The 27,897-nt window shown below is 39.6% G+C and overlaps 1 protein-coding gene across 4 annotated transcripts in view; it reads left to right on the forward strand.

Annotated features, from left to right (window-relative positions):
* LOC132559725 (apolipoprotein D-like) overlaps positions 1 to 26,772 on the forward strand; it is a 34,429-nt gene extending 7,657 nt beyond the window's left edge. Inside the window, exons 1-4 of one of the 4 annotated variants that reach the window (XM_060224350.1) lie at positions 2,297 to 2,412; positions 2,716 to 2,846; positions 19,758 to 19,826; positions 26,478 to 26,772. In XM_060224350.1, coding sequence (XP_060080333.1) covers positions 2,323 to 2,412; positions 2,716 to 2,846; positions 19,758 to 19,826; positions 26,478 to 26,598 — 411 coding nt within the window. In that variant the 5' untranslated portion in view covers positions 2,297 to 2,322 and the 3' untranslated portion in view covers positions 26,599 to 26,772. Of the gene's footprint in view, positions 1 to 2,296; positions 2,413 to 2,715; positions 2,847 to 19,757; positions 19,853 to 26,477 lie in introns of those variants that run through there. The other 3 variants (XR_009554631.1, XM_060224351.1, XM_060224353.1) reach the window with 3 other exon arrangements.
* Positions 26,773 to 27,897: the final 1,125 nt, after the last annotated feature.

Here is a 27,897-nt window from a genome sequence, read left to right on the forward strand (position 1 = left end):
TGGTGAGTAGACAGTTAATGGTAGACAGTAGTGAGTAGACAGTTAATGGTAGACAGCGGTGTGTAGACAGTTAATGGTAGACAGCGGTGTGTAGACAGTTAATGGTAGACAGCGGTGTGTAGACAGTAAATGGTAGACTGTGATGAGCAGACAGTTAATGGTAGACAGTGGTGAGTAGACAGTTAATGGTATACATCGGTGTTTAGACAATGAGTGGTAGAAAGTGGTGAATAGATAGTTAATGGTAGACAATGATGAGTAGACAGTAAATTGTAGACAGTGATGTGTATACATTTAATGGTAGACAGTGGTGAGTAGACAGTTAATGGTAGACAGTGGTGAGTAGGCTATTAATGGTAGACAGTGATGTGTAAACAGTTAATGGTAGACAGTGGTGTGTAGATATTTAATGGTACAGAGTGGTGATTAGACAATTAATTGTATACAGTGATGAGTAGACAGTTACTGGCAGACAGTGGTGAGTAGGCTATTAATGGTGGACAGTGGTGAATAGACAGCTTACGGTAGACAGTGGTAAGTAGGCTATTAATGGTTGACAGTGGTGAGTAGACAGGTAATGGTAGACAGTGGTGTGTAGACAGTGGTGTGTAGACAGTGGCGAGTAGACAGTTAATGGTAAACAGTGGTGAGTAAACAGTTAATGGTAAACAGTGGTGTGTAAACAGTTAATGGTAGACAGTGGTGAGTAGGCAGTTCTTGGTAGCTATCTTCATAAAATCACTCTCCAAAAGTATATATTGACAAGAATTCGAGGGATTATAGCTAAAACTTGCTATGTTCATAAACAGGAACAACGTTAAGGTACTAGAGAGTCAGTGTTTACATCCACATCATAAACAGGAACAACGCAAGGGTACTAGAGAGACAGAGTTTACATCCACATCATAAACAGGAACAACGCTAGGGTACTAGAGAGTCAGTGGTTACATCCACATCATAAACAGGAACACCGCTGGGGTACTAGAGAGTCAGTGTTTACATCCACATCATAAACAGGAACAACGCAAGGGTACTAGAGAGACAGAGTTTACATTCACATCATAAACAGGAACAACGTTAGGGTACTAGAGAGACAGAGTTTACATCCACATCATAAACAGGAACAACGCTAGGGTACTAGAGAGTCAGTGTTTACATCCACATCATAAACAGGAACAACGCAAGGGTAGTAGAGAGTCAGTGTTTACATCCACATCATAAACAGGAACAATGTTAGGGTACTAGAGAGTCAGTGTTTACATCCACATCATAAACAGCAACACCGCAAGGGTACTAGAGAGTTTCTGTTTACATCCACATCATAAACAGGAACACCGCTAGGGTACTAGAGAGTCACTGTTTACATCCACATCATAAACAGGAACAACGCTAGGGTACTAGAGAGTCAGTGTTTACATCCATATCATAAACAGGAACAAAGTTAGGGTACTAGAGAGTCACTGTTTACATCCACATCATAAACAGGAACAACGTTAGGGTAGTAGAGAGTCAGTGTTTACATCCACATCATAAACAGGAACAACGCTAGGGTACTAGAGAGGCAGTGTTTACATGTCGTTAATACTCAGTCATTTGTACCCTTTGTTTGATATTGGAAACATACAGATTAAAAAGCGCGCAAAATACAACATTTCAATCTGTGTTCGATTTGGAGATAAATATATCCGCAAACTTACCATTCTCTAGTTGTTATCATTCGGAAAATAGAAAACAAAAGGTTATATCATAAGTTTTACATGTAACATGAAATTGTGTGTGTTATTACATTGATTATTTCTGAACAACGTGGCTCTTCCTTTGATATTTAACACAGTGATACAGGAGCCATGGCCTCATTGCTCCATATATGTTGTACTGCTTTAGGTTACAGAAATTATAAATACCCTATTTGTATGGCAGCTAGCATTTTCTGTGCAATTGTTACAGATTCCCCCGAGAGTAATTACCCTGTTTTAATCACTGTTAGTAACGTCATTTGTCCCATGCAAACAATGCGTCTTTGGGCACTGACCGGGTATTGGGTGTTTGTGTTGTGTCTGGAATAGTATATCTGAATTAATAAATTGTACAATATCAGATTATACTGCTGACCCCTGGTCGGGTATACACAGAACACCAAACGCTGCAAGTGACTGCTATCGCTTCATGGTCAGTGGTAACTGATAGTGGGTAACATCACTTGGTCCAATGCCGTCTGGAGGTCAGGTAGATCGGGGTATATATACCAGTAAGGAGGAAACCAGGTCTATCTCACTCACTAATTTACCCCTGGACATGGCCAGCTCTCAAGTCTTCCTGGTGATGGCGATCATTGGCGTCACTTCCGGTCAAATGATGAGTTTGGGCAAATGTCCAGATGTTCCATCGAAGAGAAGCTTTGATATAAACAAAGTGAGTAGAATTCAGTAATTGACCTGGTTTTAGGATCAAAAATGTAATTGTTGACTATCATCTTTTATATTCGTTAAGATCCAAGATAGGTAAAAATGCAAATTTGTTTTTACTTTTTCCTTGTTTTTGGTTTTACATCACCCAACATTGGCACCTAACAGCAGTATATTTAACATAAGAATTATACAGGGACCCAGACCCCTCGGTATCTGTAAGCAGTATGTGGTGCACGAGAATTGTATATAGACAAGCCTGTTTCGTGATTCTCATGTTAATAAAAAAAATCACTGTTATTGCTGACAGTACGCGGGGACTTGGTACGAACAGAAGAGTTATCCCACAGTCTGGTACATGTCCTCCACGTCCTGTCTTTCTTCCTCCATTACTATCGTTGATGACGGATCTATACAGATGACCAGAAGCGGAGTCGACGGGTGAGTATTCAACATTGCCGTAGACAGCGCGGACGGCTTTGTATTAAACAATTTTACTGGCGATGTAGATAGGTTGTCTTTAATATTCAATGTTAACTGACGACGTGCGGTACATGTGGTTGTTATTTTACCACTTAACCGACAAGTCGGCGGATTTCGTATCCAACAATTTTAATGATCAGTACGATACGATACAAGATAGGTGGCGATGTAGGACAGATCTGTACGACACTAGATAGGTGGCGATGTAGGACAGATCTGTACGATACTAGATAGGTGGCGATGTAGGACAGATCTGTACGATACTAGATAGGTGGCGACGTAGGACAGATTTGTATGATCCTAGATAGGTGACGATGTAGGACAGATCTGTACGATACTAGAAAGGTGGCGATGTAGGACAGATCTGTACGATACTAGATAGGTGGCGATGTATGACAGATCTGTACGATACGATACACGATAGGTGACGTTGTAGGACAAATCTATACGATACTAGATAGTTGATAATGTAGGAAAGATCTGTATGATACTAGATAGGTGACGATGTAGGACAGATCTGTATGATCTTAGATAGGTGACATGTAGGACAGATCTGAACGATACTAGATAGGTGACGATGAAGGACAGATCTGTACGATAGTATATAGGTGGAGATGTAAAACCGATCTGTACGATACGATACTAGATAGATGACGATGTAGGACAGATCTGTACGATACGATACTAGATAAGTGACGACCTACGACAGATATGTACGATACTAGATTGGTGACGATGTAGGACAGATCTGTACGATACTAGATTAGGACAGATCTGTGCGATACTAGATATGTGACGATGTAGGACAGATCTGTACGATATGATATTAGATTGGTTTGGTAACGATGTAGGAGAGATCTGTTGGATACTAGATAGATGCCGATGTAGGACAGATTTGTACAATTCGATATTAGACAGGTGGCATTGTTGGACAGATTTGTAAGCTACTAGGTAGGTGATAATGTAGGACAGATCTGTAATATACGGAAATAGATAAGTGACGATGTAGGACAGATCTGTACGATACGATACACGATAGATGATGATGTAGGACAGATATGTACGATACGATACTAGATAGGTGAAGATGTAGGAGAGATCTGTACGATAATAGATAGATGACGATGTAGGACAGATCTGTATGATACGTTTCTAGATAGGTGACGATGTAGGACATATCTGTAAGATACTAGATAGGTGACGATGTAGGACAGATCTGTACGATAGTAAGATAGTTGGAGATGTAAGATAGCTCTGTACGATACGATACTAAATAGGTGACGATGTAGGACAAATCAGTATCATACGATACTACATAGGTGGAGATGTAGGAAAGATCTGTATGATACGATACTAGATCGGTGACGATGTAGGAGAGATCTGTACGATACTAGATAGGTGACGATGTAGGACAGATCTGTTCGATAGTAGATAGTTGGAGATGTAAGACAGATCTGTAAGATACGATGCTAAATAGGTGACGATGTAGGACAGATTTGTACGATACGATACTAGATATGTGACTATGTAGGACAGATCTATACGATACGAGATAGGAGACGATGTAGGACAAATATGTACGAAATGATACTGGATATGTGACGATGTAGGACAGATGTGTAAGATACGATACTAGATAGGTGAAAATGTAGGACAAAGCTGTACGATGCTAGATAGGTGGCGGTGTAGGACAGATCTGTACGATGCTAGATAGGTGGCGGTGTAGGACAGATCTGTACGATACTAGATAGGTGGCGATGTAGGACAGATCTGTAAGATACGATACTAGATAGGTGGCGATGTATAACAGATTTGTGCGATTCGATAGTAGATATGTGACGATGTAGGACAGATTTGTACGATACGATGCAAGATAAGTTACGATGTACGACAGATATGTACGATACTAGATTGGTCACGATGTACGACAGATCTGTACGATACGATACTAGATTGGTGACGATGTAGAACAAATCTCTACGATACTAGATATGTGACGATGTAGGACCGATTTGTACGATATGATACTAGATTGTTGACGATGTAGGACAGATATGTAGGATACTAGATAGGAGATGATGTAGGACAAATCTGTAAGATACGATACTAGATAAGTGACGATGTAGGACAGATCTGTACGATACTAGATTAGGACAGATCTGTGCGATACTAGATATGTGACGATGTAGGACAGATCTGTACGATATGATATTAGATTGGTGACGATGTAGGTGAGATCTGTTGGATACTAGATAGATGCCGATGTAGGACAGATTTGTACAATTCGATATTAGACAGGTGGCATTGTTGGACAGATTTGTAAGCTACTAGGTAGGTGATAATGTAGGACAGATCTGTAATATACGGAAATAGATAAGTGACGATGTAGGACAGATCTGTACGATACGATACACGATAGATGATGATGTAGGACAGATATGTACGATACGATACTAGATAGGTGAAGATGTAGGAGAGATCTGTACGATAATAGATAGATGACGATGTAGGACAGATCTGTATGATACGTTTCTAGATAGGTGACGATGTAGGACATATCTGTAAGATACTAGATAGGTGACGATGTAGGACAGATCTGTACGATAGTAAGATAGTTGGAGATGTAAGATAGCTCTGTACGATACGATACTAAATAGGTGACGATGTAGGACAAATCAGTATCATACGATACTACATAGGTGGAGATGTAGGAAAGATCTGTATGATACGATACTAGATCGGTGACGATGTAGGAGAGATCTGTACGATACTAGATAGGTGACGATGTAGGACAGATCTGTTCGATAGTAGATAGTTGGAGATGTAAGACAGATCTGTAAGATACGATGCTAAATAGGTGACGATGTAGGACAGATTTGTACGATACGATACTAGATATGTGACTATGTAGGACAGATCTATACGATACGAGATAGGAGACGATGTAGGACAAATATGTACGAAATGATACTGGATATGTGACGATGTAGGACAGATGTGTAAGATACGATACTAGATAGGTGAAAATGTAGGACAAAGCTGTACGATGCTAGATAGGTGGCGGTGTAGGACAGATCTGTACGATGCTAGATAGGTGGCGGTGTAGGACAGATATGTACGATACTAGATAGGTGGCGATGTAGGACAGATCTGTAAGATACGATACTAGATAGGTGGCGATGTATAACAGATTTGTGCGATTCGATAGTAGATATGTGACGATGTAGGACAGATTTGTACGATACGATGCAAGATAAGTTACGATGTACGACAGATATGTACGATACTAGATTGGTCACGATGTACGACAGATCTGTACGATACGATACTAGATTGGTGACGATGTAGAACAAATCTCTACGATACTAGATATGTGACGATGTAGGACAGATTTGTACGATATGATACTAGATTGTTGACGATGTAGGACAGATATGTAGGATACTAGATAGGAGATGATGTAGGACGGATCTCTATGGTACGATACTAGATAGGTGACGATGTAGGAGAGATCTGTTGGATACTAGATAGATGCCGATGTAGGACAGATTTGTACAATTCGATATTAGACAGGTGGCATTGTTGGACAGATTTGTAAGCTACTAGGTAGGTGATAATGTAGGACAGATCTGTAATATACGGAAATAGATAAGTGACGATGTAGGACAGATCTGTACGATACGATACACGATAGATGATGATGTAGGACAGATATGTACGATACGATACTAGATAGGTGAAGATGTAGGAGAGATCTGTACGATAATAGATAGATGACGATGTAGGACAGATCTGTATGATACGTTTCTAGATAGGTGACGATGTAGGACATATCTGTAAGATACTGGATAGGTGACGATGTAGGACAGATCTGTACGATAGTAAGATAGTTGGAGATGTAAGATAGCTCTGTACGATACGATACTAAATAGGTGACGATGTAGGACAAATCAGTATCATACGATACTACATAGGTGGAGATGTAGGAAAGATCTGTATGATACGATACTAGATCGGTGACGATGTAGGAGAGATCTGTACGATACTAGAAAGGTGACGATGTAGGACAGATCTGTTCGATAGTAGATAGTTGGAGATGTAAGACAGATCTGTAAGATACGATGCTAAATAGGTGACGATGTAGGACAGATTTGTACGATACGATACTAGATATGTGACTATGTAGGACAGATCTATACGATACGAGATAGGAGACGATGTAGGACAAATATGTACGAAATGATACTGGATATGTGACGATGTAGGACAGATGTGTAAGATACGATACTAGATAGGTGAAAATGTAGGACAAAGCTGTACGATGCTAGATAGGTGGCGGTGTAGGACAGATCTGTACGATGCTAGATAGGTGGTGGTGTAGGACAGATCTGTTCGATACTAGATAGGTGGCGATGTAGGACAGATCTGTAAGATACGATACTAGATAGGTGGCGATGTATAACAGATTTGTGCGATTCGATAGTAGATATGTGACGATGTAGGACAGATTTGTACGATACGATGCAAGATAAGTTACGATGTACGACAGATATGTACGATACTAGATTGGTCACGATGTACGACAGATCTGTACGATACGATACTAGATTGGTGACGATGTAGAACAAATCTCTACGATACTAGATATGTGACGATGTAGGACAGATTTGTGCGACGATATGATACTAGATTGTTGACGATGTAGGACAGATATGTAGGATACTAGATAGGAGATGATGTAGGACGGATCTCTATGGTACGATACTAGATAGGTGACGATGTAGGACACATCTGTAGGATACTATATAGTTGGCGATGTAGGACAGATTGATACAATTCGATATTAGATAGGTGGCATTGTTGGACAGATTTTTAAGATACTAGATAGGTGATAATGTAGGACAGATTTGTAAGATAGGGAAATAGAAAAGTGACGATGTAGGACAGATCTGTACGATACGATACACGATAGGTGACGATGTAGGACAGATATGTACGATATGATACTAGATAGGAGACAATGTAGGACAGATATGCACGGAAGGATACTAGATATGTGACGATGTAGGACAGATGTATAAGATACGATACTAGATAGCTGAACATGTAGGACAGAGCTGTACGATGCTAGATAGGTGGCGGTGTATTACAGATCTGTACGATACTAGATAAGTGGCGATGTAGGACAGATCTGTGCGATACGATACTAGATAGGTGGCGATGTATGACAGATCTGTACGTTACGATACTAGATAGGTGAAGATGTAGGACAGATCTGTACGATACGGTACTAGATAGGTGACGATGTAGGACAGATATGTACGATACTATATTGGTCACGATGTAGGAGAGATCTGTACGATACGATATATATGACGATGTAGGAGAGATCTGTAGAACACTATATATGTGACGATGTAGGACAGATCTGTACGATACGAGAAAGGAGACGATGTAGGACAAATATGTACGAAATGATACTAGATTGTTGACGATGTAGGACAGATATGTACGATACTAGATAGATGACGATGTAGGACAGATCTGTATGATACGATACTAGATAGGTGACATTGTTGGACAGATTTGTAAGGTACTAGTTAGCTGATAATGTAGGACAGATCTGTAAGATACGATACTAGATAGTTGACGATGTACGACAGATATGTACGATGCTAGATTGGTGACAATGTAGGACAGATCTGTACGATACTAGATATGTGACGATGTAGGACAGATCTGTGCGATACGATACTAGATAGGTGAAGATGTAGGACAGATATGTACGATAAGATACTAGATAGGTGACGATGTAGGACAGATGTGTAAGATACGATACTAGATAGATGACGATGTAGGACAGATCAGTGCGATACGATACTAGATAGGTGACGAATTAGGAAAGATCTTTACGATAGTAAATAAGTGACGATGTAAGACAGGTCTGGAGGATAGTAAATAGGTGGAGATGAAGGACCGATGTGTACAAAACGATACTAGATAGGTGACGATTTAGAGCAGACCTATACGATACAATACGAGATAAGTGACGATGTAGGACAGATCTCTACGATACTAGATAGGTGATGGTGTAGGACAGATCTGTACGATACGATACTAGATAGGTGACGATGTAGGACAGATCTGTACGATACTAGATAGGTGACGATGTAGGACAGATTTGTACTATACGCTAATAGATAGGTGACGATGTAGCTCATATCTCTACGGTACGATACTAGATAGATGACGATGTAGGACAAATCTGTAAGATACGATACTAGATAAGTGACGATGTAGGACAGATCTGTACGATACTAGATTAGGACAGATCTGTGCGATACTAGATATGTGACGATGTAGGACAGATCTGTACGATATGATATTAGATTGGTGACGATGTAGGTGAGATCTGTTGGATACTAGATAGATGCCGATGTAGGACAGATTTGTACAATTCGATATTAGACAGGTGGCATTGTTGGACAGATTTGTAAGCTACTAGGTAGGTGATAATGTAGGACAGATCTGTAATATACGGAAATAGATAAGTGACGATGTAGGACAGATCTGTACGATACGATACACGATAGATGATGATGTAGGACAGATATGTACGATACGATACTAGATAGGTGAAGATGTAGGAGAGATCTGTACGATAATAGATAGATGACGATGTAGGACAGATCTGTATGATACGTTTCTAGATAGGTGACGATGTAGGACATATCTGTACGATACTAGATAGGTGACGATGTAGGACAGATCTGTACGATAGTAAGATAGTTGGAGATGTAAGATAGCTCTGTACGATACGATACTAAATAGGTGACGATGTAGGATAGATCTGTATGATACTAGATAGGTGACGTTGTAAGACAGATCCGTATGATACGATACTAGATAGGAGACGATGTAGGACAGATTTGTACGATACGATACTAGATAGGTGACTATGTAGTACAGATCTGTACAATACGAGATAGGAGACGATGTAGGACAAATATGTACGAAATGATACTAGATTGTTGACGATGTAGGACAGATATGTACGATATTAGATAGGAGATGATGTAGGACGGATCTCTATGGTACGATACTAGATAGGTGACGATGTAGGACACATCTGTAGGATACTATATAGATGGCGATGTAGGACAGATTTATACAATTCGATATTAGATAGGTGGCATTGTTGGACAGATTTTTAAGATACTAGATAGGTGATAATGTAGGACAGATCTGTAAGATAGGGAAATAGAAAAGTGACGATGTAGGACAGATCTGTACGATACGATACACGATAGGTGACGATGTAGGACAAATTTGTACGATATGATACTAGATAGGAGACGATGTAGGACAGATATGTACGAAAGGATACTAGATATGTGACGATGTAGGACAGATGTATAAGATACGATACTAGATAGCTGAACATGTAGGACAGAGCTGTACGATGCTAGATAGGTGGCGGTGTATTACAGATCTATACGATACTAGATAAGTGGCGATGTAGGACAGATCTGTACGATACGATACTAGATAGGTGACGATGTACGACAGATATGAACGATACTATATTGGTCACGATGTAGGACAGATCTGTACGATACGATACTAGATTGGTGACTATGTAGGACAGATCTAAACGGTACTAGATAGGTGACGATGTACGAGAGATCTGTACGATACTAGATATGTGACGATGTAGGAGAGATCTGTAGGATACTATATATGTGACGATGTAGGACAGATCTGTACGATATGATACTAGATTGGTGATGATGTAGGACAGATCTGTAGGATACGATACTAGATATGTGACGATGTAGGACAGATCTGTACGATATGATACTAGATTGATGACGATGTAGGAGAGATCTGTACGATACTAGATAGATGACGATGTAGGACAGATCTGTATGATACGTTTCTAGATAGGTGACATTGTTGGACAGATTTGTAAGGTACTAGTTAGCTGATAATGTAGGACAGATCTGTAAGATACGATACTAGATAGGTGACGATGTACGACAGATATGTACGATGCTAGATTGGTGACGATGTAGGACAGATCTGTACGATACTAGATATGTGACGATGTAGGACAGATCTGTGCGATATGATACTAGATAGGTGAAGATGTAGGACAGACATGTACGATAAAATACTAGATAGGTGACGATGTACGACAGATCTTTACGAAACTAGATAGGTGACGATGTAGGACAAATCTGTCAGATACGATTGTAGATAGGTGGCGATGTAGGACAGATCAGTGCGATACGATACTAGATAGGTGACGAATTAGGAAAGATCTTTACGATAGTAAATAGGTGGAGATGAAGGACCGATGTGTACAAAACGATACTAGATAGGTGACGATTTAGAGCAGACCTATACGATACAATACGAGATAAGTGACGATGTAGGACAGATCTCTACGATACTAGATAGGTGATGGTGTAAGACAGATCTGTACGATACGATACTAGATAGGTGACGATATAGGACAGATCTGTACGATACTAGATAGGTGAGGATGTAGGACAGATCTGTACGATAATAGATAGGTGACGATGTAGGACAGATCTGTACGAAAAGATAATTGATAGGTGACGATATAAGCTCATATCTCTACGGTACGATACTAGATAGGTGACGTTGTATGACAGATCTGTACGATACTAGATAGGTGACGTTGTAGGACAGATCTGTACGATTCTAGATAGGTGACGAGGTAGGACAGATCTGTACGATAGTAGATAGGTGACGATGTAGGACAGATCTGTACGATACGTATCGGTGACGATATAGGACAGATTTGTACGATACTAGATAGGTGAGGATGTAGGACAAATCAGTTCGATACGTATAGGTGTCGATGTAGGACAGATTTGTACGATACAATACTAGATAGGTGAAGATGTAGGACAGATTTGTACGATACGTTTAGGTGACGATGTAGGGCACATCTGTATGCTACGATACTAGATAGGTGAAGATGTAGGACATATCTGTACGATATGATTCTAGATATTTGAAGATGTAGGACAGATATGTACGATAGGATACTAGATAGATGACGATGTAGGACAGATGTGTAAGATACGATACTAGATTGGTGAAGATGTAGGACTGGGCTGTATGATGCTAGATAGGTGGCGGTGTAGGACAGAAATGTACGATACTAGATAGATGGCGATATAGGACCGAAATGTTCGATACTTGATAGGTGGCGACGTAGGACAGATCTGTAAGATACGATACTAGATAGGTGGCGATGTATGACAGATATGTGCGATACGATACTAGATCGGTGACAATGTAGGAGAGATCTGTATTATATTAGATAGATGACGATATAGGACAGATCTGAATAATACTAGATAGGTGAGGTTGTAGGACAGATCTGTACGATACGTATAGGTTTACGAGGTAGGACAGATTTGTACGATAATAGATAGGTGAGGATGTAGGACAGATCTGTACGATACGATAATTGATGGGTGACGATGTAGCTCATATCTCTATGGTACGATACTAGATAAGTGAAGATGTAGGACAGATCGGTACGATACATATACTTGACGATGTAGGGCAGATCTGTATGATACGATACTACATAGGTGAAGATTTAGGACAGATGTGTAAGATACGATACTAGATTGGTGAAGATGTAGGACAGGGCTGTATGATACGTATAGGTAATGTTGTAGGACAGATCTGTACGATACTACATAGGTGACGTTGTAGGACAGATTTGTACGATACTAGATAGGTGAAGATGTAGGACAGATCTGTACGATACGTATATGTGACGATGTAGGACAGATTTGTACGATACTAGATAGGGGAAGATGTAGGACAGATCTGTACGATACGTATAGGTGACGATGTAGGACAGATTTGTACGATAATAGATAGGTTTGGATGTATGACAGATCTGTACGATACGTATAGGTTACGATGTAGGACAGATTTTTATGAGACGATAATTGATAGGTGACGATGTCGCTCATATCTCTACTGTACGATACTAGATAGGTGATGTTGTATGACAGATCTATACGATACTAGATAGGTGGCGGTGTAGGACAGAAATGTACGATACTAGATAGATGGCGATGTAGGACAGAAATGTACGATACTAGATAGGTGGCGACGTAGGACAGATCTGTAAGATTCGATACTAGATAGGTGGCGATGTATGACAGATATGTGCGATATGATAGTAGATCGGTGACGATGTAGGAGAGATCTGTATTATACTTGATCGCTGACGTTGTAGGACAGATGTGTACGATATTAGATAGGTGAGGATGTATGACAGATCTGTACGATACGTATAGGTGACGATGTAGGACAGATTTGTACGATACTAGATAGGTGAGGATGTAGGACAAATCTGTAAGATACTAGATAGGTGATGGTGTAAGACAGATCTGTACGATACGATACTAGATAGGTGACGATATAGGACAGATCTGTACGATACTAGATAGGTGAGGATGTAGGACAGATCTGTACGATATGATTCTAGATATTTGAAGATGTAGGACAGATATGTACGATAGGATACTAGATAGATGACGATGTAGGACAGATGTGTAAGATACGATACTAGATTGGTGAAGATGTAGGACTGGGCTGTATGATGCTAGATAGGTGGCGGTGTAGGACAGAAATGTACGATACTAGATAGATGGCGATATAGGACCGAAATGTTCGATACTTGATAGGTGGCGACGTAGGACAGATCTGTAAGATACGATACTAGATAGGTGGCGATGTATGACAGATATGTGCGATACGATACTAAATCGGTGACAATGTAGGAGAGATCTGTATTATATTAGATAGATGACGATATAGGACAGATCTGAATAATACTAGATAGGTGAGGTTGTAGGACAGATCTGTACGATACGTATAGGTTTACGAGGTAGGACAGATTTGTACGATAATAGATAGGTGAGGATGTAGGACAGATCTGTACGATACGATAATTGATGGGTGACGATGTAGCTCATATCTCTATGGTACGATACTAGATAAGTGAAGATGTAGGACAGATCGGTACGATACGTATAGGTGACGATGTAGGGCAGATCTGTATGATACGATACTACATAGGTGAAGATTTAGGACAGATGTGTAAGATACGATACTAGATTGGTGAAGATGTAGGACAGGGCTGTATGATACGTATAGGTAATGTTGTAGGACAGATCTGTACGATACTACATAGGTGACGTTGTAGGACAGATTTGTACGATACTAGATAGGTGAAGATGTAGGACAGATCTGTACGATACGTATATGTGACGATGTAGGACAGATTTGTACGATACTAGATAGGGGAAGATGTAGGACAGATCTGTACGATACGTATAGGTGACGATGTAGGACAGATTTGTACGATAATAGATAGGTTTGGATGTATGACAGATCTGTACGATACGTATAGGTTACGATGTAGGACAGATTTTTATGAGACGATAATTGATAGGTGACGATGTCGCTCATATCTCTACTGTACGATACTAGATAGGTGATGTTGTATGACAGATCTATACGATACTAGATAGGTGGCGGTGTAGGACAGAAATGTACGATACTAGATAGATGGCGATGTAGGACAGAAATGTACGATACTAGATAGGTGGCGACGTAGGACAGATCTGTAAGATTCGATACTAGATAGGTGGCGATGTATGACAGATATGTGCGATATGATAGTAGATCGGTGACGATGTAGGAGAGATCTGTATTATACTTGATCGCTGACGTTGTAGGACAGATGTGTACGATATTAGATAGGTGAGGATGTATGACAGATCTGTACGATACGTATAGGTGACGATGTAGGACAGATTTGTACGATACTAGATAGGTGAGGATGTAGGACAAATCTGTAAGGTACTAGATAGGTGATGGTGTAAGACAGATCTGTACGATACGATACTAGATAGGTGACGATATAGGACAGATCTGTACGATACTAGATAGGTGAGGATGTAGGACAGATCTGTACGATAATAGATAGGTGGCGATGTATGACAGATATGTGCGATATGATAGTAGATCGGTGACGATGTAGGAGAGATCTGTATTATACTTGATCGCTGACGTTGTAGGACAGATGTGTACGATATTAGATAGGTGAGGATGTATGACAGATCTGTACGATACGTATAGGTGACGATGTAGGACAGATTTGTACGATACTAGATAGGTGAGGATGTAGGACAAATCTGTAAGATACTAGATAGGTTACGATGTAGGACAGATCTGTACGATACTAGAAAGGTGGAGATGTAGGACAGATATGTACGTTACGTATAGGTGACGATGTGTAAGATACGATACTAGATTGGTAAAAATGTTGGACAGGGTTGTATGACGCTAGATAGGTGGCGGTGTAGGACAGAAATGTACGATAGTAGATAGGTGGAGATGAATGACCGATCTGTACAATACGATACTAGATAGGTGACGTTGTATGACAGATCTGTACGATACTAGATAAGTGAAGATGTAGGACAGATCGGTACGATACGTATAGGTGACGATGTAGGGCAGATCTGTATGATACGTTACTACATAGGTGAAGATGTAGGACTGATGTGTAAGATACGATACTAGATTGGTGAAGATGTAGGACAGGGCTGTATGATACGTATAGGTAATGTTGTAGGACAGATCTGTACGATATTAGATAGGTGAAGATGTAGGACAGATCTGTACGATACTAGATAGGTGAAGATGTAGGACAGATCTGTACGATACGTATAGGTGACGATGTAGGATAGATCTGTACGATACTAGATAGATGACGATGTAGGACAGATCTGTACGATACGTATAGGTTACGATGTAGGACAGATTTGTATGAGACGATAATTGATAGGTGACGATGTCGCTCATATCTCTACTGTACGATACTAGATAGGTGATGTTGTATGACAGATCTATACGATACTAGATAGGTGGCGGTGTAGGACAGAAATGTACGATACTAGATAGATGGCGATGTAGGACAGAAATGTACGATACTAGATAGGTGGCGACGTAGGACAGATCTGTAAGATTCGATACTAGATAGGTGGCGATGTATGACAGATATGTGCGATATGATAGTAGATCGGTGACGATGTAGGAGAGATCTGTATTATACTTGATCGCTGACGTTGTAGGACAGATGTGTACGATATTAGATAGGTGAGGATGTATGACAGATCTGTACGATACGTATAGGTGACGATGTAGGACAGATTTGTACGATACTAGATAGGTGAGGATGTAGGACAAATCTGTAAGATACTAGATAGGTGATGGTGTAAGACAGATCTGTACGATACGATACTAGATAGGTGACGATATAGGACAGATCTGTACGATACTAGATAGGTGAGGATGTAGGACAGATCTGTACGATATGATTCTAGATATTTGAAGATGTAGGACAGATATGTACGATAGGATACTAGATAGATGACGATGTAGGACAGATGTGTAAGATACGATACTAGATTGGTGAAGATGTAGGACTGGGCTGTATGATGCTAGATAGGTGGCGGTGTAGGACAGAAATGTACGATACTAGATAGATGGCGATATAGGACCGAAATGTTCGATACTTGATAGGTGGCGACGTAGGACAGATCTGTAAGATACGATACTAGATAGGTGGCGATGTATGACAGATATGTGCGATACGATACTAAATCGGTGACAATGTAGGAGAGATCTGTATTATATTAGATAGATGACGATATAGGACAGATCTGAATAATACTAGATAGGTGAGGTTGTAGGACAGATCTGTACGATACGTATAGGTTTACGAGGTAGGACAGATTTGTACGATAATAGATAGGTGAGGATGTAGGACAGATCTGTACGATACGATAATTGATGGGTGACGATGTAGCTCATATCTCTATGGTACGATACTAGATAAGTGAAGATGTAGGACAGATCGGTACGATACGTATAGGTGACGATGTAGGGCAGATCTGTATGATACGATACTACATAGGTGAAGATTTAGGACAGATGTGTAAGATACGATACTAGATTGGTGAAGATGTAGGACAGGGCTGTATGATACGTATAGGTAATGTTGTAGGACAGATCTGTACGATACTACATAGGTGACGTTGTAGGACAGATTTGTACGATACTAGATAGGTGAAGATGTAGGACAGATCTGTACGATACGTATATGTGACGATGTAGGACAGATTTGTACGATACTAGATAGGGGAAGATGTAGGACAGATCTGTACGATACGTATAGGTGACGATGTAGGACAGATTTGTACGATAATAGATAGGTTTGGATGTATGACAGATCTGTACGATACGTATAGGTTACGATGTAGGACAGATTTTTATGAGACGATAATTGATAGGTGACGATGTCGCTCATATCTCTACTGTACGATACTAGATAGGTGATGTTGTATGACAGATCTATACGATACTAGATAGGTGGCGGTGTAGGACAGAAATGTACGATACTAGATAGATGGCGATGTAGGACAGAAATGTACGATACTAGATAGGTGGCGACGTAGGACAGATCTGTAAGATTCGATACTAGATAGGTGGCGATGTATGACAGATATGTGCGATATGATAGTAGATCGGTGACGATGTAGGAGAGATCTGTATTATACTTGATCGCTGACGTTGTAGGACAGATGTGTACGATATTAGATAGGTGAGGATGTATGACAGATCTGTACGATACGTATAGGTGACGATGTAGGACAGATTTGTACGATACTAGATAGGTGAGGATGTAGGACAAATCTGTAAGGTACTAGATAGGTGATGGTGTAAGACAGATCTGTACGATACGATACTAGATAGGTGACGATATAGGACAGATCTGTACGATACTAGATAGGTGAGGATGTAGGACAGATCTGTACGATAATAGATAGGTGGCGATGTATGACAGATATGTGCGATATGATAGTAGATCGGTGACGATGTAGGAGAGATCTGTATTATACTTGATCGCTGACGTTGTAGGACAGATGTGTACGATATTAGATAGGTGAGGATGTATGACAGATCTGTACGATACGTATAGGTGACGATGTAGGACAGATTTGTACGATACTAGATAGGTGAGGATGTAGGACAAATCTGTAAGATACTAGATAGGTTACGATGTAGGACAGATCTGTACGATACTAGAAAGGTGGAGATGTAGGACAGATATGTACGTTACGTATAGGTGACGATGTGTAAGATACGATACTAGATTGGTAAAAATGTTGGACAGGGTTGTATGACGCTAGATAGGTGGCGGTGTAGGACAGAAATGTACGATAGTAGATAGGTGGAGATGAATGACCGATCTGTACAATACGATACTAGATAGGTGACGTTGTATGACAGATCTGTACGATACTAGATAAGTGAAGATGTAGGACAGATCGGTACGATACGTATAGGTGACGATGTAGGGCAGATCTGTATGATACGTTACTACATAGGTGAAGATGTAGGACTGATGTGTAAGATACGATACTAGATTGGTGAAGATGTAGGACAGGGCTGTATGATACGTATAGGTAATGTTGTAGGACAGATCTGTACGATATTAGATAGGTGAAGATGTAGGACAGATCTGTACGATACTAGATAGGTGAAGATGTAGGACAGATCTGTACGATACGTATAGGTGACGATGTAGGATAGATCTGTACGATACTAGATAGATGACGATGTAGGACAGATCTGTACGATACGTATAGGTGACGATGTAGGACAGATTTGTATGAGACGATAATTGATAGGTGACGATGTCGCTCATATCTCTACTGTACGATACTAGATAGGTGATGTTGTATGACTCACGTAGAATTCAATTTCATATAGAACAACTAACATTATTCTGAATAAACCGAGAAAGTTATTCAGTAATATAAGCTGTAAACAAACTGTATAAACAAAGTATTTGAAATTGACCCATATTGGAAAACTGAGCACGTATTCACGTCACGCATGATTAGCGCGCACCCGTACCTCACCCAAACAACACATGCACACCACTAAATATAACTATAAAAAAAAACCCGACAAGGAAAGAAAACACAAAGTCATCGACACAATAAAAAACACAATGAGCAAATACTTACCCCGTTTCTGGGTAGATTCTTTCGCAACCAATGTCTGGTTCTCGGCCTGTAAACCTGACACGTAACACCACCTCAATGTTCCGTTACCGTGTGTCAAGCACCCATTATGCGGTGCCTAATTTCCGGGTCAGGATATAAAAATATCCGGAAATTAATAAAATCGCCAAAAAAATACTTACCCACGAAATATGAATCGTGACAGCGATGTAGGACAGATCTGTGCGATACGATACTAGATAGGTGACGAATAAGGACGAATCTGTACGATAGTAAATAAGTGAGGATGAAGGACAGAACTGGACGATAGTAGATAGGTGGAGATGAAGGACCGATGTGTACGATACGATACTAGATAGGTGACGATGTAGGGCAGATCTGTACGATACGATACTAGATAGGTGACGATGTAGGACAGATGTGTAAGATACGATACTAGATAGATGACGATGTAGGACAGATCTCTACGATACTAGATAGGTGACTATGTAGGACAGACTTAAATGATACTAGATAGGTGACGATGTAGGACAGATCTGTACGATACTAGATAGGTGACGATGTAGGACAGATGGGGGCATCGACGAATCATTTTATAAGTATTCAGTAGCAGTTGGGTAGACTTTTCTTTTTCATTGTTACAGTGCACAGCGACATAGAACTATCTTCCTATCTTCCTTAATCTTTTTTCGTTCTATTCCAGATCAGGTAAAGATTGTATTGTCCTGGGGATAGCATGCATTCCGGACAAAAAGAAACCGCTACTCAAGGTGTAAGTAAAAATCCTCTACTCAAAGTGTAGGTACAAATCCGGTTCTTTGGTGTTTTAGTACAAATCCGTTACGCTAAGTATTAGTACGAATCCGCTACTCAAGGTGTAAATACAAATCCGCTACTCAAGGTGTCAGTACAAAACCGCTACTCAAGGTGATAGTACAAATCTCCTACTTAAAGTGTAAGTGAAAATCCGCATTTTTGGTGTTAGTACAAATCCACTACTCAAGGTGTCAGTAAAAATCCGCTAATTCGATCTTAGTACATATCCGCTACTCAAGGTGTCAGTAAAAATCCGCTAATTCGATCTTAGTACATATCCGCTACTCAAGGTGTAAATACAAATCCGCTACTCAAGGTGTCAGTAAAAATCCGCTACTCAAGGTGTAAGTACAGATGTGCTACTGAAGGTTTAAATACAAATCTGCAACTCAATGTGTAATTAAAAATCCTTTACTAAAGCTGTCAGTACAAAACCGCTACTCAAGGTGATAGTACAAATCCACTACTCAAGGTGTCAGTACAAATCCGCTATTTTGATCTGAGTACAAATCCGGTATTCAAGGTGTAATTACAAATCCGCTAATATGATCTAGTACAAATCCGCTACTCAAGGTGTCAGTACAAATCCTCCACTTCGATCTTAGTACAAATCCTCTACTCAAGTTGTAAGTACAAAACCGCTACTCAAGGTGTCAATACAAATCTCCTACTTAAAGTGTAAGTGAAAATCCGCATTTTTGGTGTTAGTACAAATCCACTACTCAAGGTGTCAGTAAAAATCCGCTAATTCGATCTTAGTACATATCCGCTACTCAAGGTGTCAGTAAAAATCCGCTAATTCGATCTTAGTACATATCCGCTACTCAAGGTGTAAGTAAAAATCCGTTACTCATGGTGTAAGTACAAATCCGCTACTTTGATCTTAGTACAAATCCGGTATTCAAGGTGTAAGTACAAATCCGCTACTTTGATCTTAGTACAAATCTGCTATTCAAGGTGTCAGTACAAATCCGCTACTCAGGGTGTCAGTACAAATCCGCTATTTTGATCTTAGTACCAATCCGGTATTCAAGGTGTAATTACAAATCCGCTAATATGATCTGAGTATAAATCCGCTACTCAAGGTGTAAGTAAAAATCCGCTACTCGAGGTGTCAGTACAAATCCGCTATTTTGATCTGAGTACAAATCCGGTTTTCAAGATGTAATTACAAATCCGCTGATATGATGTTAGTACAAATCCGCTACTCATAGGTGTAAATACAAATCCGCTATTCTACGTCAAAGTACAATTCCGCTACTCAAGGTGTAAGTAAAAATCCGCTACTTAAGGTGTCAAGACAAATCCGCTACTTTTGGTGTCAGTACAAATCCGCTACTCTAGGTGTAAGTACAATTCCGCTGCTCAAGGTTTGAGTGAAAATCCGCTACTCAAGGTGTAAATACAAATCCGCTACTCAAGGTGTAAATACAAATCCGCTACTCAAGGTGTAAATACAAATCCGCTACTCAAGGTGTCAGTAAAAATCCGCTACTCAAGGTGTAAGTACAGATGTGCTACTGAAGGTTTAAATACAAATCTGCAACTCAATGTGTAATTAAAAATCCTTTACTAAAGCTGTCAGTACAAAACCGCTACTCAAGGTGATAGTACAAATCCACTACTCAAGGTGTCAGTACAAATCCGCTATTTTGATCTGAGTACAAATCCGGTATTCAAGGTGTAATTACAAATCCGCTAATATGATCTAGTACAAATCCGCTACTCAAGGTGTCAGTACAAATCCTCCACTTCGATCTTAGTACAAATCCTCTACTCAAGTTGTAAGTACAAATCTGCTACTCAAAGTGTAAGTAATAATCCGCTACTCAAGGTGTAAGTAAAAATCCGCTACTCAAAGTGTCAGTACAAATCCGCTACTTTGATCTTAATACACATCCGCTAATCTAGGTGTCAGTAAAATTCCACTACTCAAGGTGTAAGTACAAATCCACTACTCAAGGTGTCAATACAAATCCGCTACTCTAGGTGTAAGTACTCAAAGTGTCAGTAAAAATCCACTACTCAAGGTGTCAGTACAATTCCGCTATTTTGATCTTAGTACAAATCCGGTATTCAAGGTGTAATTACAAATCCGCTAATATGATCTTAGTACAAATCCGCTACTCAAAGGTGTAAATACAAATCCGCTACTCAAAGTGATAGTACAAATCTACTACTCAAAGTGTAAGTAATAATCCGCATTTTTGGTGTTTGTAACAATCCGCTACTCCAGGTGTAAATACCAATCCGCTACTCTAGGTGTAGGTAAAAATCCGCTACTCAAGGTGTAAGTAAAAATCCCCTACTCAAGGTGTCAGTACAAATCCGCTACTTTGATCTTAATACAATTCCGCTACTCTAGGTGCCAGTAAAAATCCGCTACTCAAGGTGCAAGTACAAATCCGCTACTCAAGGTGTGAGTGAAAATCCGCTACTCAAGGTGTAAATACAAATCCACTACTCAAGGTGTCAGTACAAATCCGCTACTCAAAGTGATAGTACAAATCTACTACTCAAAGTGTAAGTAATAATCCGCATTTTTGGTGTTTGTAACAATCCGCTACTCCAGGTGTAAATACCAATCCGCTACTCTAGGTGTAAGTAAAAATCCGCTACTCAAGGTGTAAGTACAAATCCGCTACTCAAGGTGTAAGTAAAAATCCCCTACTCAAGGTGTCAGTACAAATCCGCTACTTTGATCTTAATACAATTCCGCTACTCTAGGTGTCAGTAAAATTCCACTACTCAAGGTGCAAGTACAAATCCGCTACTCAAGGTGTGAGTGAAAATCCGCTACTCAAGGTGTAAATACAAATCCACTACTCAAGGTGTCAGTACAAATCCGCTATTTTGATCTGAGTACAAATCCGGTATTCAAGGTGTAATTACAAATCCGCTAATATGGCCTTAGTACAAATCCGCTACTCAAAGGTGTCAGTAGAAATCCGCTACTCGAGGTGTAAGTAAAAATCCGCTACTCAAGGTGTAAGTAAAAATCCGCTACTCAAGGTGTAAGTACAAATCCGCTACTCAAGGTGTCAATACAAATCCGCTTCTCTAGATGTAAGTACTCAAAGTGTCAGTAAAAATCCACTACTCAAGGTGTCAGTACAATTCCGCTATTTTGATCTTAGTACAAATCCGGTATTCAAGGTTTAATTACAAATCCGCTAATATGATCCGCTACTCAAAGGTGTCAATACAAATCCCCTATTCTACGTGTAAGTACAAATCCGCTACTGAAGGTTTAAATACAAATCTGCAACTCAATGTGTAATTAAAAATCCTTTACTAAAGCTGTCAGTACAAAACCGCTACTCAAGGTGATAGTACAAATCTGATACTCAAAGTGTAAGTAATAATCCGCATTTTTGGTGTTAGTAGCAATCCGCTACTCCAGGTGTACATACAAATCCGCTATTCAAGGTGTCAGTACAAAACCGCTACTCAAGGTGTATATACAAATCCGCTGCTCAAGGTGATAGTAAAAATCTGCTACTCAAAGTGTAAGTGATAATCCGCATTTTTGGTTTTAGTACAAATCCGTTACTCCAGGTGTAAATACAAATTCGCTACTCTAGGTGTAAGTAAAAAACCGCTACTCAAGGTGTCAGTAAAAATCCACTTCTCAAGGTGTAAGTACAATTCCGCTACTCAAGGTGTCAGTACAAAACCGCTATTCAAGGTGTATATACAAATCCGCTGCTCAAGGTGATAGTAAAAATCTGCTACTCAAAGTGTAAGTGATAATCCGCATTTTTGGTTTTAGTACAAATCCGTTACTCCAGGTGTAAATACAAATTCGCTACTCTAGGTGTAAGTAAAAAACCGCTACTCAAGGTGTCAGTAAAAATCCACTTCTCAAGGTGTCAGTACAAATCCGCTATTTTGATCATAGTATAAATCCGGTATTCAAGGTGTAATTACAAATCCGCTAATATGATCTAAGTACAAATCCGCTACTCAAAGGTGTCAGTACAAATCCGCTACTTCGATCTTAGTACAAATCCGCTACTCAAGGTGTAAGTAAAAATACGCTACTCAAGGTGTCAGTACAAATCCGCGACTTTGATCTTAATACAATTCCGCTACTCTAGGTGTCAGTAAAAATCCGCTACTCAAGGTGTGAGTGAAAATCCGCTACTCAAGGAGTAAATACAAATCCAGTACTCAAGGTGTCAGTACAAATCCTCTACTCAAGGTGAAAGTACAAATCCGCTACTCAAGGTGTACTAGTAAGTAAAATTCCGCTACTCAAGGTGAAAGTAAAAATCTGCTATTCAAGGTGTCAGTACAAATCCGCTACTCAAGGTGTAAGTAAAAATCCGCTTATTACAAATTTTAAAAGTCCAGGTGTTAGTACAGGTCTCCTTGTCTAGGTGTTAGTACAGATCTACTTCTCTAGGTGTTAGTACAGATCAACTTATCTAGGTGTTAGTACAGATCTACTTCTCTAGGTGTTAGTACAGATCTCCTTCTCTAGGTGTTAGTACAGATGATCTCCTTCTCTAGGTGTTAGTACAGATTTACTTCTCTAGGTGTTAGTACAGATTCAGTACCCTAGGTGTTAGTACATATCTATTTTTCTAGGTGTTAGTACAGATTCAGTACCCTAGGTGTTAGTACAGATCTACTTTTCTAGGTGTTAGTACAGATTCAGTACCCTAGGTGTTAGTACAGATTCAGTACCCTAGGTGTTAGTACATATCTATTTTTCTAGGTGTTAGTAAAGATTCAGTACCCTAGGTGTTAGTACAGATCTATTTTTCTAGGTGTTAGTACAGATTCAGTACCCTAGGTGTTAGTACAGATTCAGTACCCTAGGTGTTAGTACATATCTATTTTTCTAGGTGTTAGTACAGATTCAGTACCCTAGGTGTTAGTACAGATCTACTTTTCTAGGTGTTAGTACAGATTCAGTACCCTAGGTGTTAGTACAGATTCAGTACCCTAGGTGTTAGTACATATCTATTTTTCTAGGTGTTAGTACAGATTCAGTACCCTAGGTGTTAGTACAGATCTACTTTTCTAGGTGTTAGTACAGATTCAGTACCCTAGGTGTTAGTACAGATTCAGTACCCTAGGTGTTAGTACAGATTCAGTACCCTAGGTGTTAGTACATATCTATTTTTCTAGGTGTTAGTACAGATTCAGTACCCTAGGTGTTAGTACAGATCTACTTTTCTAGGTGTTAGTACAGATTCAGTACCCTAGGTGTTAGTACAGATTCAGTACCCTAGGTGTTAGTACAGGTCCACTGCTCTAGGTGTTAGTACAGGTTCAATACCCTAGGTGTTAGTACAGGTTCAATACCCTAGGTGTTAGTACAGATTCAGTACCCTAGGTATTAGTACAGGTCCACTGCTCTAGGTGTTAGTACAGGTTCAATACCCTAGGTGTTAGTACAGATTCAGTACCCTAGGTATTAGTACAGATTCAGTACCCTAGGTATTAGTACAGGTCCACTGCTCTAGGTGTTAGTACAGATTCAGTACCCTAGGTGTTAGTACAGATTCAGTACCCTAGGTATTAGTACAGGTCCACTGCTCTATGTGTTAGTACAGATTCAGTACCCTAGGTGTTAGTACAGATTCAGTACCCTAGGTATTAGTACAGGTCCACTGCTCTAGGTGTTAGTACAGATTCAGTACCCTAGGTATTAGTACAGGTCCACTGCTCTATGTGTTAGTACAGATTCAGTACCCTAGGTGTTAGTACAGATTCAGTACCCTAGGTATTAGCACAGGTCCACTGCTCTAGGTGTTAGTACAGATCCTCTTCTCTAGTTGATAGTACAGATCTACTTCTCTGGGACATATTGTCAAATGGATCAAAGATAAACGTTATAATGCGGATGTAATCAGAAAACTGGTTTGTAGGAGATAGCATTATGTTTGATGTGTAATGTTCCTCTTCATCAGTGTCAACACAAGATTACCACAGATTACAGGTCTTTCTCATTAGTGTACGCATGCTCAGACTACATCTTCTTCCGGTCTGGTGAGTCAATTATCATCAATTGAAGAGCAGTTTCGCTTGATAAATACATGTATAATGTGTAAATGATCGTCTTTTACATACCGGTAAGGGAAAGCAAATTACAAGTGTCTTACGGGTGAACACACGGTCTTATAGGCAAACGCATAATCCTCTTGGCGAAAACATGAAGTCTTCCAAATGTTTGGGCGAAAACATGTAGTCTTATTAGCGATGGGTCAACACATTATTTAACTGGTGAAGACATGTAGTAATACAGGTTGACCTAAATATATTTAACTGGTGAAGACATGTAGTAATACAGGTTGACCTAAGTATATTTAACTGGTGAAGACATGTAGTAATACAGGTTGACCTAAGTATATTTAACTGGTGAAGACATGTAGTAATACAGGTTGACCTAAGTATATCTAACTGGTGAAGACATGTAGTGTTATAGGTTGACCTAAGTATATTTAACTGGTGAAGGCATGTAGTAATACAGGTTGACCTAAGTATATTTAACTATTGAAGAAATGTTGTGTTATAGGTTGACCTAAGTATATTTCAATAGGTACCTCTCATTGGTCACACACGCATGTATTATAAGGTGTAATCTACTTTTCAGAAAGAGTATGGTTACTAACGGGACAGCGTGGAGAAATGAACGCCAAGACTACCAAACGAGCCTACAAGACCATGCGTACTTACGGGATCAACAGCGAACCTCTCATACCTACATCGAATGACCAATGTTAATTAGTGACTGCGGTCAAGGTCAATGGAAAGGGTTATTGCAAGTGATATGTGGTCAAGAACAAGACTCGTTTATCCTGATTGGATCCTATATTGCTAACTGATTTGTTTGATTAACTTGTTTAACGCATGTTGTCATATTCACACTGATTGTGTCGACAAAAGGAATTAGATAAATAAAAATAAATACTATAACCAGAACAGACCTGTTATTTATGTTATCATTTTACTCATAGTAAAGTCTACAATATGAAGACAAAGTATCAACAACAAGTACTTTGTAAGTAGATTAGAGAACATTTATAAGGACAATTATAACGCTAATTTGGAAGAATGTCGGTATCTTATGAATGGTTGATAGTGGAAAGAGGTAACTTAAAACAAGCTTACAGTTAGTGTTGCATGCAACACATGTCCCCTGCCGTCAATTACTGTATTTATCAGCAAATAAGCCCATGTATGCTAATAAGCCCACCAATGTTCTGCATTATGTTACTATGATACCAGTGACTGTTGTATGTTACTATGATACCAGTGACTGTTATATGTGACTATAATACCAGTGACTGTTGTATGTTACTATGATACCATTGACTGTTGTATGTGACTATGACACCAGTGACTGTTGTATGTTACTATGATACCATTGACTGTTGTATGTTACTATGATACCTTTGACTGTTGTATGTTACTATGATACCAGTGACTGTTATATATTACTATGATACCAGTGGCCGCTGTATGTTACTATGATACCAGTGGCCGCTGTATGTTACTATGATACCAGTGGCTGTTTTATGTTACTATGATACCAGTGGCCGCTGTATGTTACTATGATACCAGTGGCTGTTTTATGTTACTATGATACCAGTGGCCGCTGTATGTTACTATGATACCAGTGGCCGCTGTATGTGACTATGATACCAGTGACTGTTGTATGTTACTATGATACCATTGACTGTTGTATGTTACTATGATACCATTGACTGTTGTATGTTACTATGATACCAGTGACTGTTATATATTACTATGATACCAGTGGCCGCTGTATGTTACTATGATACCAGTGGCCGCTGTATGTTACTATGATACCAGTGGCCGCTGTATGTGACTATGATACCAGTGGCTGTTTTATGTTACTATGATACCAGTGGCCGCTGTATGTTACTATGATACCAGTGGCCGCTGTATGTGACTATGATACCAGTGACTGTTGTATGTTACTATGATACCATTGACTGTTGTATGTTACTATGATACCATTGACTGTTGTATGTTACTATGATACCTTT

This window comes from Ylistrum balloti, unplaced genomic scaffold (assembly GCF_031769215.1).
Source record: "Ylistrum balloti isolate Yb309-2 unplaced genomic scaffold, AGI_CSIRO_Ybal_v1 Utg370958, whole genome shotgun sequence".
Lineage (NCBI taxonomy): Eukaryota > Metazoa > Mollusca > Bivalvia > Pectinida > Pectinidae > Ylistrum > Ylistrum balloti.